General features: G+C 41.8%; 1 protein-coding gene across 1 annotated transcript in view; it reads left to right on the plus strand.

The window, feature by feature from the left end:
* The window catches only part of LOC139479748 (pro-epidermal growth factor-like), a 36,390-nt gene extending 25,251 nt beyond the window's left edge, over positions 1 to 11,139 (plus strand). The window contains exons 5-10 of the mRNA XM_071262611.1: positions 1,628 to 1,787; positions 2,406 to 2,521; positions 7,255 to 7,395; positions 9,003 to 9,280; positions 10,071 to 10,122; positions 10,654 to 11,139. Of these exons, the coding sequence (XP_071118712.1) occupies positions 1,628 to 1,787; positions 2,406 to 2,521; positions 7,255 to 7,395; positions 9,003 to 9,280; positions 10,071 to 10,122; positions 10,654 to 10,691 (785 nt within the window). The 3' untranslated portion in view covers positions 10,692 to 11,139. The remainder of the gene's footprint in view (positions 1 to 1,627; positions 1,788 to 2,405; positions 2,522 to 7,254; positions 7,396 to 9,002; positions 9,281 to 10,070; positions 10,123 to 10,653) is intronic.
* The last annotated feature ends 3,113 nt before the right edge of the window (positions 11,140 to 14,252 follow it).

Raw genomic sequence — 14,252 nt, forward strand, 5'->3', positions numbered from 1 at the left:
TATAGATATTTCTACATATACTGAACCGCATAAGAAACGTAACCCCACTTACATGCATGAAAAGTTGTCATTTAAATATCTGGGTAATTTTTGTCAGTTTCTTAAATTCAACATTAGCTTGTCCGGAAAAATGAAATTTGATGATAAAAAAACAAAGCAGATGACAATAAAACCGATCGCCCAAACGCGCAACAGCCATGGTAACCCGATGCACATGAGTTCCATGGAAATCGAAATGCACATGCGTTACCCCATTTCTTTAAAAATCCACCCAGATCGGATAACATTCATTCGTTATTGAATTAATACCACATGCCAAGATTGACAAGAAATCAGCGACACCAAGCCCTTGGACGAAGTCCACCTAAGGACCATGTACAGGCTCCAGCAACGGTACCAGACCACCAACTCTACAGATGACCAACCACGTAGTGGAAGACCAAGGGTCACCATCCGACGTCAGGATCGTGAGGCGGTTGACAGTATGCGACAGTATCTTCAAGATCGCTTTGTAACTGCTGCGGAAACGGCTCGACACACCATGGAGATACACCAGCGACACATTAGTGGGGACACCATGCGTCGACAATTGACGAGCAGACACCTCCACTGTCACAAGCCACACCGAGGACCCATTCTGACACCACGTCATCGTGAGAGCGTCTTCAGTGGGCAACACAGCACCAGCATTGCCGCCACCAGCAGTGGAGAAGAGTCCTCTTCTCAGGCGAGAGCCACAACTGTATCTCAACAGCAGATGGCAGAGAGAGAGCCAGGCGACGCCGTTGGGAGCGTTATTTGGATGCTTGTGTTGTTGAGAGAGACTCGTGGGGTGGTCCGAGCATCATGGTGTGGGGTGGAATTGGTCTTGCATAGAGGGTCGGCCCTGTGGTCTTCCAGAACATCGGTCCAGGGAGAGGCAATGGTGTCACAGCAGCTTGGTACATTGATCAAGACCACACGCCATACCTCATTTGGCACTTCACCGCAAACACAGGTTTCAACAAGATAACGCCCGTGCCCACACTGCGAGAGCAATAAGAGTCTTCCTCCAGCAGAATGGCATCAGATCCACGCAGTGGCCTTCCCTCAGTCCCGATTTAAATCCCACTGAGCACCTATGGGACGTGATTGAAAGACGGCTTAAAGACGTCCGACCAAGGCCGACAACTGCAGCTGAACTGCGCCAGGCGTTCCTCAGAGTGTGGGCTCAAGTGCCTGTGGCCTTCATTAACTGCCTCATCCATTCCATGTATCGACGTTGCACAGCAGTCATCAGTGCACATGGTGGACACACGAGATACCGACTTGTGATGCCATTTTCTCAGAGACTAGTGTTGTTTCACTTTTAGAACATTTGAGACTTTAATTCAACCTTTCAATCTTTTTGATATGTCTCAAAGTATGTTTACAGTGTTTGGGCAAATATGGTTTCTCACATATCTATCTATGATAACGTCTCTTTTGTGGTTCAGTATATATTACATGGATGTATGTATCCATATCTATGTATGAAAACATAATCAATTTGTATCAATTATTTGTTTCAAAGTTGAATCGTGAAAGATATTACTTCGTGTAAATATTCCTTAATTCCTCGTCTTTAATCGATTCTGATCATATCAAGCCGGACGTCTCTATTGTTGCGAATACAACGGGAACGTGTACTCCATCCAGAAGGATGGCACCAACAGGAAAACACACTACAGGGACACTGTGACCATGCCTCACTTCATGGACATAGCGGTCTTCAATGGCTTTCTGTACATTGTTGACAGAACTAACAGGTTGGATACACATTTTATTATTTGTGTCATCGATATAGTTGTACAGCCAAGACCAAGTATGGATAGAGGATCATTTCTACAAATGGTTACTAAATAATGTATTTCATGATGTCATTACATTTTATGATATTCCATATTGATAAGGTTATGTTTAAACCTAACTTTTTATTTCAGACGTCTTGTTAATTCCTCAATACTATTATGTTTCTGTACTGAAGACCTGTGTTTCAAGCCTTCAGTGTTCAAATCAGCGTTAAGCCCAACTCACTCACTGAAAGCCCTTATCCGAGCGAATCATATGTGGTTCCTATTCGGACATTCACTTCATGACCTTCACTTCATTATTCTGCAAGGGGGCACAGACAATTATATGCACTCGGAAAATGGAGCTGCAATGCACTGGCGTTCTGCATGATGTATTGCCATTTATAGTTCATGCTTGATACATTGAAATGAGTCAGTTCAGACCATATCATTTACTACATAAATGAATTATCCTGAAACTTGAAACAGTGAACGATACACTTATGTTGTGATAACTGCTGATAACTGACACAATGTAAAATGTCTCGTCCACGTTCAATGTCATATAAACATACTCCATTCAACATTTCACAGGAGCATTCGGGTGATCTCCGAAAACGACAAGGCTACACATACAGGAAGACTTTTCTCAGGATCATTCAAAACAATAACAGGGATCCACGTCTTTTCTCCAAATTCAGTGGAAACAGGTAAACAAACATACAAAGAGATTAAAAGTATGTACCTGCATATAGTTTCTAATTCATTTAAGAATTAAGCTTTGCGGACAGATTCTTCTTACAAAGTTCAACACTAACGTTCATGTTCATTTACAAGACACATGGACCGCCTCCGTGGTCTAGTGGTAGAGCGTTCGCCTGGAGAGAAGAAGGTCCGGGGTTTGATCCCCGGCCGCGTCATACCAAAAGAAAGATGGTACTTGTTGTTACCCTGTCTGGCGCTCGGCATTAAGGGGTTAAAGCAAGGACTGGTCGGCTCGGAGTCAGTATACTGTGTCTGAGTGGGGTATTCATGTTAAACAGCGGCATGGTATCTCAGTGGGCTAGCACTATAAATCGGCATCAGTCCGGACTAGTACAAGCAGCCACACACACACACACACGTACATGCACGTCGCTATATAAGTGAAATAATCTTGGACGCGACGTTAAACCCAATTGCACCTACAAGACACATGTTGTTCCAGATTAAGGATAGTTTGTATGAATATGATGTCTTACCATTTTCTTATTTGAGATAGATTAGCCAAGCCACCTGTGCCTTATTCCACAAATTCTTAGTGTGTAACGACTGAAGGTAGTCTGAGCGATAACACGGCTTTGTGAAGCCGATCAATGGTCTTTATTCAAGGAGATGGTATGATGTTTGATATGGTTTAGGTATGTTGAGGGTAAGGTGTTGCTACACGTTTGGTGATGGTATGGTGATGGTATGATTATTGTACGGTTTTGATACGATTATGGTATGCTGAAGGTATGATGTTGATACGTGGATGTTATTGGTATGGTGATGGTATACTGTTGGTATGGTGATGGTATTATTATAGAAAGGTTTTGGTATGGTTATATTATTCCGACGGTATGGTGTTAATATGTGGATGTTATTGGTATGGTATGGTACTGGTAAGGAGTTGGTGTCTTCATGGCATGATGTTAGTATATGTGAGGTTAGGTGAAATGGCATTTAACGCTGCATCCAAGAGTATCGCACATTGATGTTGCTAGTATGATGATATGGTGATGATGTGGGGTTGGTATGCTTTTATGGTGATTTTATGGTGTTTGTATGATGGTATGGTGGTGTTGGATCGGTAAAAGGTATGCCGTTTTGGTTCGATGTTTGTATGGTGATGGTATAGTATTGGCATGATGTAAGTGTGGAGATAGTATGGGTGATGACAGTGTTGGTTTGGAAAATGTATGGTAATGGTTTGGGTGATACTCCGGTAATGGAATGGCGATGTAAGGTCTCCGCACGGTGTTGGTATTCTGATGATATGGTATGATATTGGTATGGTGATACTCCAGTGATGGAAAGGCGATGTAAGGTCTTGGCACGGTGTTGGAATGGTGATGGTGTCGTGTTGATATGGTGACAGTTGGATCTTGGTATAGATATTGTGATGGTACGGTGATGGTACATGCATTCCTGTGCTCCTGAAAAATATATAGTAGATTTGACCTTATCCTGATTCATACTAATTGCTTATCTCTCTCTTTTCCGAAAGGTCAAGGAAACTTCTGGAACTGTCTTCCCAGATAACAGAAAAGCAGCTCACCCTACCGTACCCGTTAAGCCGCGCATGTGCATCGGAAACACGTGATCAAGCTGGTATACTCGTCACTCTCATTTTCGCGACAACTGAGAAGTTTGGAAATATTTGCTGAGGTCGGAAATCCGAGCCATCCTATTAAAATTAACCTTTATTCATCATAATTAACGATAATGTCTTAATTTGGCTTTGAGAGAAGAAGAATTTGCACAATATATCTTCGGGGTGCAGGAAGATTGGCCATAAAACGAGGGAATCATCTCGATCTGCGTCACCCTCATCAGGGACGACTTTAATAAAGAAGAAGAGGGTTTTCTCCTACACTTTCTTCTTCAGAAGAAACCCAGTCTTGATTTCAGAGAAGAAGTTCTTTTAGATCATTCCTAGCTGTTCCCTAGGTAGCGGAAGTGTCGACACCTTATTGAAAGGATCTACAAAGTCGAAAAAGAAGTCTCCTGCGGTTTCTTCCGACCCTTTGAAGAACTTACAGTTTCCGGCAGAGAAGAAGTGTTCATCCTCTTCCTCATCAAATCCGTCTCCAAATAAGAGGGACATGTGCGAAGGTGATAACAACTACAAAACTGATTGCTTTGTTATCCGCGAAGGGTTTTACAAAGGGGTCAACAAAGTCTACTTCGAAGACACAGAAGAAAGATAGCTGCACGAAGCCTTCCATCTGCAGGCAGCCCACCACCTCCACTCAGCCGACCACCTCTATGCAGCCCCAGACAGTGGTTCCACCACTATATAGGCAGACAAAGACACTCATTTTGGACAGCTCCTTCATGCAGCCACAGGCCTTCACACAGGACCAGTCCTTCATGCAACCCCAGACCTTCACGCAGGTTCAGATCATGCAGCCGTAGACTTTCATGCAGGTTCTGGCTTCACACAGCCATAGGCCTTCATGCAGCCATAGACGTTCAAGAAGGTTCTGGCCTTCATGCAACTCCAGACCTTCGCGCAGGTATGCAGGTTCCGTCTTCACGCAGTTTCCGGTCTTCATGCAGCCATAGACCCTCACGCAGCATCAGGCCTTCATGCAGCACCTTGCATGCATGCAGCCTCCAGCGTTTACACAATTTCAAGGGTTCATGCAGCCTACATTTTGACAACATTTATACTTACTTAAGAGCGGCATATCAGTTGATGAATAGAAGACTTAACGATCATCCCATTGGGAGTAATATCCTTCCACCTCCACGGTCACAGTCTGATATTGAAACCTTAGTACCAATCTGTCTACGATCGATTACGCATTCGACAGAGTTGGCATGGTATCCAGGTTCTGGTATCATCATTCACTGCCTTCATTATTCTCAAAACGGATCTAAACCCTGCAGTCACATCATCGCTTCCGTGTCACCAGTGTGATGGGCATACCATTTCCAGTCATCTACATGCACCATGTGTAAAAGACATGCTACGACAACACACACGTTTTACATTCTACAGGGAAGTGACTGCATATACACCATTATCCTTCAGAACTCGGGATACCACATTGTCCTTCTACCATACAGTTCACACTGGATTGTCAAGTGTTTGGAGCTTAGACTTGGTCCTCTGCTAGAATGCAGTATTCCAGTTTCCTGCGCAGGATAATTTATATTTCACGTGTCAAGATTTCCCTGACTGTAAATTAGGTCAAACCGACCTAATGCGACCCATGCATGCATGTTTACAGATTGTTTTGCATGATTACTTTTACGTCATGCTGCAACCGCACCATCAGACGCCTGTCACTTTTAAACTATATTCAGTAGACCTCTGATGACAACACGCGGAATAATTCACACAGAGGCACCACCCTTCATCGTCGCCTTGATACAAGAATGATAGCGCCTATAGGACACCCAGGCAAGGGAATCCATCGTCTCTTCACCAGAAGCATTGCGTCGATCATCCCGGAAGGACAAGTCATCCCTCACATTTGATGATCGGGAATTTGTGAAAATATACACATTGATTCGGCATATATTCTCAATGATCTCTACGTTTACGGTATTGATCATCGTACTTCATACGATCAGACCGAATATACCTGCTTGGTCACGTGTTTCCGGTGCGCGGCTGAAAGGGTGCATTCGGGCGAGCTGTTTTTCTATTCTCTGATCATACAGTTCAGGACGTTTCCTATACCTTTCGGAAAAAAAGATATATAAGCAATTATTATGAGCCAGGATAAATATTAATGATATTTTTACTTTAAAAAAACACATTTCTGTTAAGTGAGCCGAGGTTAAATTCGGATACACGTCACGTTTATGTTTATTGCATTTATATTACGACGTCACAAGTGTTTGGTTGCCTGTACTAGCCTGGGCTTACCACTGAGATACCATGCCGCAGTTTAACACGCGTATTTCCCCTTAATGCTGAGTTCCAGGCAGGGTAACAACAAGTACCGTGCCATCGTTTAGTCTATTTTGGTATGGTGCAGCTAGGTGATCGAACTACCGACCTGATGTGCAGTAGCTAACTTGGTATCACCAAAGAAGGCAAAGAATGTCATTTTTACTCCAAGCTACATTCAGTGAATGAGTCTGTTTACTGTCGGTTTAAATGACAATGTGGTCATTTCGTGCCTTCGATACTCCAACAACCTCTTTTTTACTGAACAAAGTTGTCCCGTCTTATGATGTTTCCAATTTCATTTTTCAAGGTGAGTGAGTGAGTCAGTTGGGTTTAACGCCGCTTTTAACAGTATTCCAGTTATATCACGGCGTGTCAGCTTAATATGGGAGGAAAGCCCGAAGTGATGCAGGTCTCAGACGTTTACCACTTCGGTGAAACCCACGAGCACGGGCATGGTGCTGACAAACCTAGAAACATAATCAGGGCGAACCGGGATTCGAACCCACAATCATAGGTTTCTGGCGTACCCAAGGAACGCAACTCTGCACAGCGAATTGCGGCGCCCTAGAGGACTGGGCCACCCGTACCCCCTTTTTCAAGGTGAATAAAAATGTGAAAGAATTAATTGAACCTTCTAATTCTGCTTTGCCACCATTTCCGCTTATATTTAAAATCACCTGTCCCATCTTACGATGTTTCTCTCCTCTGTTGGTGGTGTTCAAACAATGATGACCTACCTCAAAATACAAATCACAGTGGGTCTGTCTCCTAATTACTCAATTTTCTTTCAAGGGTGTGCTGACGGAAGATACGGCGCTGGGTGTACTAGCGTGTGTGGCCGATGTGCCGGTGGCGTGTTTCTGTGCGAGAAGACCACGGGGAAATGCTTGGGTGGGTGCGTTGCAGGGTACAAGGGAAACCTCTGTACTCAAGGTAAATACAAAGCTCCTCAACAGACTTGAACAGGGCGAAGTTGTTATGTGCCAGAGATATGTGTTTATTATTGTGACTACTGTCTACTGTGTACTATGGAACCTCTCTACTGAAGCACAATAGGGAAAATACTACAAACACTACTACAGAAATTATGTTGTTTTAGGTTTATTTATAAAGTCAAAATTATTCATAAGAAAATAGAATAAAATATGACGTATTTTGGAACTATGATACTAGTAAGTATAGAGGGAACCTCTGCACTGAAAGTAATGAAGTAGGGCAAATTAACAGATACTTTCAATCCGACATGATATCGACATTGTAAGTATTCCTAGAATATTTATCCCTTCACATAATAATATCCCTGATGTATGTTCATTAGCGTGTCTTGGAACATACGGCAAGGGATGCTCTCCATAGGAACGTCACGCGAAAGTCAACGTATGGCAACATGACAGACTTAGGTTTGGTCTGTATGTAGGGCGGGATCACTATGGCTGAGAGAACACCACTGCATATTGTTCATAGGTCAGTGGACAATATTTCCGAGGCAACATACTGCGTACAATAGTTGTGACGTTTGCGTGCAAGACTGGTCTTTGTTTTGTCTTTCAAGACGATAATGTTCGTGTTAACCCCGCACGTACCGTGAATGATTACTTCCAGTAGCAAAACATCACTCGAATGCAATGGCCAGCCGGGTGTCCTGACCCTTGCCCAATGTATCATGTCTAGGACATGAACAGGAGACGCGTACCCCAAAGGTAGCCTGCTACGTTAGGTGCTGCAAAAGGAGTAGACACGACTCCCTCAAATTGTCATTGGGAGACTATTCCGGACCATGCCACGCTGTATAAACGACTGTTTCACCAATATTGGGGTTATGATTGGCCCAATATTGATCAAGTCATCTCACACGTTCATTTTTGACTGAGCACTAATGTCTTGCTTGGTTGTTTGCTCCAGTTTCAGCTGCCAGAATACTGCAGATGCATCTCTCATAGAAAAGAATTGGTACACATGCATTATACCGGTTTTATACATGTTTGTTTGATGCTCCTAATAAAGCCCCTCGCGACAGCATCACTAATTGAAAATTAGGGCGATAAAGCTAAACATAAGCAGAAAAAATTACCTCGCTTGCGTTTGTATGGTTTAATATGATTAAACCTTAAATTTGAATATCAAAGCGATGCATAGACGTCGAAAATTGGACATCGACATCGAAAAAGTAACAATTGTTACATTTGGGACAACACTTTCTTGAAAAAGTACTCGTTCCATAATGGCTGTTAAATGAGAGGCAATAGTGTGATAGCATCAAGTATCTTTTTATTATTCGCTAGTCACGCCGAAGACCCGGGTTCAATTCCCGACATGCGTACAATGTGTGAAGCCCATTTCTGGTGTTCCCCGCCGTGATATTGCTGGAATATTGCTAAAAGACGGCGTAAAACCATACTCACTCACTCTTTATATTAGCTTGTAATATTGAGTGAATGTCAGAGATTTAATGTTGCATTATTATTTGTAGTTCAACACACGTTGTGGTGCAGTATCTATCAGGGTTTGCATAAATATTGTATGAGGTCGATTTATTTCAGACTGCGGGGAGGGACACTATGGAAGTAATTGCCAGCACAGGTGTGGACACTGTAAGTCTAATCAGCCATGTAACTCCACTTCGGGTGTGTGCCATGGTGGATGCAGTGTCGGGTGGAGAGGGTCCACATGCGATCTGAAATGCTCTCAAGGCACCTATGGGGAAGGATGTAGCAGGCAGTGTGGTTACTGTGTAAGAGGAGACGTGTGTGACGCTGCGACCGGCGTGTGTCCAAATGGATGCCAGCTACAATGGAGCGGCATTCGATGCCAGGATGAGGTGAGTCTTTGTCTCGAACATCATCATGGATCGTAACAATACCAAGATATTATGGCATATCCATCAACAAATGTCAAATAGCAGCATATGTTATGGAATATGATGATACTTGTCATGTGACGACCATTCGTAACAGTATAATTGTGATCTAGTTTTCAAAGTCGACCTCAAAACGCTTGGTAAGAGGTAAAATGGTGTAAATTTATACTTACGACAATATTTTCTACTGGAATACAGGGGGGTGCGTGTGGTCCAGTCGTCTAAGGCGCGGCGATTCGCTGTGCAGAGTTGCCAGAAACCTATGATTGTGGGTTCGAATCCCGGTTCGCCCCGATTATGTTTCTAGGTTTGTCAACACCATACCCGTCCCCATGGATTTCACCGAAGTGGTAAACGTCTGAGACCTGCATCACTTCGGGCGTTCCTCCCACATTACGCGGATACGCCGTGATATAACTGGAATACTGTTAAAACGCAACTCGCTCACTCACTCACTGGAATACACGTTGTTCGATAACTGAATTGTCTCCCTTTGCATTCCACAAGCTATTACTTACGGTTTTGTTTGAGACGCGAGGTTCGTTTGTGACACTGGGTTCATACAATTATATTTTGAAGTAATTATGTGGTGTAGGGGTGGTTTGTGTGTGGTTAACGGGGCGAGAAAAAAGGTGTGTTCTCGATAGCTGAGCCCATTTTGTCTGCATCTTTTTGTCAGTTGACCTGTTGATCATAAATAGGAGTAAATACATTAACAGAAAATACTTTCTTCAATCGTATGTATTTCTAGTTCCTTGTAAAGGACTCGGCATGCAGTTTCAAGCCAGGATCTTTGGGTACATGTGAGTACTTTGTATTTCTCGTTCCTCTCAAACGTTTTATCATATAAACGCTGGATACAAATTCCAAATGTTTTCTTAAATAAAGTTACCACTATGGATGTTTCAAATTTCACATGATTATGTACAGTTCGCCGTACCTTGAAGATACATTTACTCACACAGTCTTTATTGTCGAGTTGTCTACTTTTGAACATCGCATACCTTCAGTATCTGTCTATTCTATGCACCTTTAGCCATCAATTACAATTAACAAATATTCTACATTAAAACAGTGTTAAATATAACAACTCTTTGAGTGGCATGGACTAACGATGCCCTCTCGTGGGGATCACAATTATATATTTTAGCCTCCCATTGTGTATAACGTTTAAGGGATGTTGTCAATCGATAGGTTGTGTCATGTCTGACTATTTGCAAGGCGATAATGTACATTCAAGACAATAATTTTCTGTTGGAAAATATGTCATTTCATATATCATCATTCGTGCTTTTGTTTACGATCCAATAAAAGTGGATTCAAACTTATTCCAGATGCTTTCATCGTCGTTGCTGTGTCAAGGATCTTCTAGCAGTCTTGGATGAAGTTCTACAGATATCCTACGTCAGTTCCTTATTGTATTGATTCAAGCTTACTTTGCTTATAATCTGTTTTTATGATCGATGAGTGACTCAAACAGTAGTTTCCAGCCGCCTTCAACAATTACCCAGAATCATCACAATGGCGTACTCCAGAAAGGGCTTCATACTTTGTATCCACGTTGTTATTGTTATAATCCATATTGTTATAAAATGTCCATTTTACGTCTAAAAATTAAATATGTTTATGCCTCCTGTACTCACACCATAACCATATATATTCGTTAACCATAATTTGAAAAATATGAAAGTTTTCATACACAGACATAGGTCAATACCATACTACGTGTAGCTTTGATTCTACTAAATTGTTTGTTCTTAGATGCTTTTTTTGTCGGCCAAACAATGTATTCAACTTTACACTGAATAAAGAAATATATTAAAAGCATCCAGTAGAAGTTCAGGGATGTGTACACGTGTATTGAATTTCTGAGGTCCTGGGTGCGGTTGTACAAAACAACCTCAGCATTACGACTGTCTTAAGCCTATGTTAAGGTATGGGAGATACGATCACCTTAGGGCTAAGATTGCTTTGTACATTGCCGTCCTGGTGGAATGGCCATCTTACATTTATTCAAAATTGAAAACAATTCCTACTAAAGTAGTTTTGGAAACTTCCAATCTACCAATGCCAACCAATGCCTTCTTTCAAATTGTTTTGTGGTAGACATGTGGAGTCAATTTCCAGATTTTTCACATCAGTGACCAAACTAATGTCTGATGCAATTCCCAACTGTGACTTGTACCATGTTTTCCCGTGTTCAGGTTAACATTTTACTTGCCTTTGCATGTGTTTGTGATTGGTGCCACTGGTGGGACAGGATACGTTCGTAGTTTCGCAAACACCTGCTATCATCACTTATTGATAGTGATTCAAGCATATATTCTTATGATATCATCGAAATCGCACAGCCGACTCTGCTTTAAGTAGACATTTCAAACAGCTGCAATTCTTCAAATGTCTTGCCCAAGATACCAGTGAAGATCCGGGTAGGAATAGGTCTTCAGCAACCCATGCTTGTCGTAAGAGACGACTAACGGGATCGAGTGGTCAGACTCGATGACTTGGTTGATGCATGTTATCGTGTCCCAATTGCGTAGTTCGATGCTCATGATATCAATCACTGGATTGTCTGGTCAAGGCACAATTATTTACAGACAGCCGCCATATGGCTGGAATAGTGCTGAGTAAGGATAACTCATTTTGTTAATGGCTGGCTACTGTGATGTAATTAAGGGGCTTGATGGAATGTCCGTCCCTAAGGCGCGGTTGAAATTTAACCTCTGGTCGTGGGTACGAATCCCGTTTCGCCCTGATTATATTTCTAGGTTTGTCAGCACCATACCCGTGCTCATGGGTTTCACCCAAGTGATAACGTCAATGGCTGACTTGGCTGATACATGTCATCGTATCCCAATTGCTTAGACAGATGCTCACCATTTCAATCACTGTATTGTCTGGTCCAAACTCTCGATTGTTTACAGATGGAATATTGCTGAGTTCGGCGTTAAAGAATGAACAACAAACAAATGTCAGACATGTATAACATCAATTATCCATGCCGTGATATAACTGACATTCTTTTCAAAGCAGCGTGAAATCCCCCACGAGTGTGAAGCATGCTCGTGATCACATCTAGGAACACTTTCTCATATTACAAATCAATAGGTAAAAAAGTCTACATCAATTTTCTCTGAAGCTGACACATGTGTAGTGGAGAAAGAAGGCGTAGTCTTGTTGCCTCATCAACTATATATGAATATACCCAATGTATCAGTAGACGTATATGGTATGGTCATAAAAAAGTCATTTCTCATAATAAACTTGCTTGATATTGAGAGTCGGTGAATATGGCTCCATAGCTTCAATCTGTCGATTTGTTTTTGTCTGTCCAGGCAAATCCAGTTTGTATCAAGTATACCGTGTATTTTTAGTTAGAGAAGCCCGTCAAAGTATTCCGAATCTGTGGAACGTTCGCTGTCTGTATTCTCTTGAGATACTTGTAGTGTGTATCTGTAAGTCTATTAATTTGTCACAATCACACTAAAAGTGTCATATTGTCTCAAAAGTACGAGAACATTAAGTACAGTCATGCTTTGTTGGTTGTGGTTTGTGAAGAATTTATATGCAAGTGATTGAAAATGACATGGGTAAATATTTGAGTTAATGTTTACAATCGCAACGGCCCTATTTCATTCATATTATGGATGGCCCATATGGTGGAATGTAACAAAGTAATTGTTGCATCATTGGTACAAAATAAGAGGAAACACCCTGGTGGAAAATACGCACCATGCACTAATACAGAGCATTGTTTTCTTTGTGCTATCGAATGTTCTTTCTTTGTTTTCTGTTTGTTGTTTAACGTCGTACTCAGCAATATATTCCAGCTATGTGACGACTGTGTGTGGATAATCGAGTCTGGACCCGCCTTTCTAGTGATTAACATCACGAGTATCGCTCCACGCAATCAGGTATTATGACATTCATCAACCAAGTCATCGCGTCTGACGACCCCATCCTGTCAGTCGCCTCTTTGGACAAACATAGGTTGCCGAAGTCCAGTTCTAACCCGGATCTTCTTGTCAAATGTTTGGAGACGGGGCCCTGTTTTTGACCGATAGATGGTTTGTACTGAATTTGGACATTGAGCTGATGACGGTACAATTATGTTCAAAGCAAGTTGCTGTTTAAAGCTTTCTTCAGAATTGTCACGGGAAGCGATGTTTTATTTTCGCCTGGAATATGTTTTATGAATGATGAGGTTAACATATTCAGCTATCAATATACTACTCAAAACTAGTTTACGAACACTCGCAATGGGTAGGCTGTGCGTTGCAATACCCGCCTAATTAACTATTTAGTCTTGACAGCCACGCGTCGTGGACAAGAGACTAACTGGTGGACAGTCCAGCAACGGGAGAACATCTCGTTTATGGGACACGGGACGGACTTAGTGAAGAGACATAAAATAACATGCTGTTTCTGGAATATAGAAAGTTCTTTGACTAAACATGATGATATAGATTTTATTAATCACATAAATACATTTTATATGATAGGACTAACAGGGACATGGTTGCATGGTTTTGATATTTCGTCATATTTTTGTGTTTATCAGACCCTGTCACAGATTGCTATGAAGCATTCACAAAATGCAGGGGACGCTACTCGGGTGGCATAGCAGTGTCGGTGAGACATTGTTTCAGTGAATATGTAAAGTGCCTTCACGCCTTCCATATGGGTATATTTCTTAAATAAACATTACAAGACATTTGCACATATATCCCTCCACAATATTCACCCCATTATGATAGAAATAACATCACGAATGTGTTCTTCATCTGGAGGATAAATTATTGATCTGAAACATTTCGATAATGATCCAATATTTTCGATAGGGGTGATATTTTAATGCAAGAACATACGGTGAAAGAAAATTACACCTTTGCTTATGTTGACAACTATTATTATAGGAATAATACAGAACAGG

The sequence above is a fragment of the Haliotis cracherodii genome, unplaced genomic scaffold (assembly GCF_022045235.1).
Source record: "Haliotis cracherodii isolate W230 unplaced genomic scaffold, xgHalCrac1.p SCAF_1, whole genome shotgun sequence".
NCBI classification, from domain to species: Eukaryota; Metazoa; Mollusca; class Gastropoda; order Lepetellida; family Haliotidae; genus Haliotis; species Haliotis cracherodii.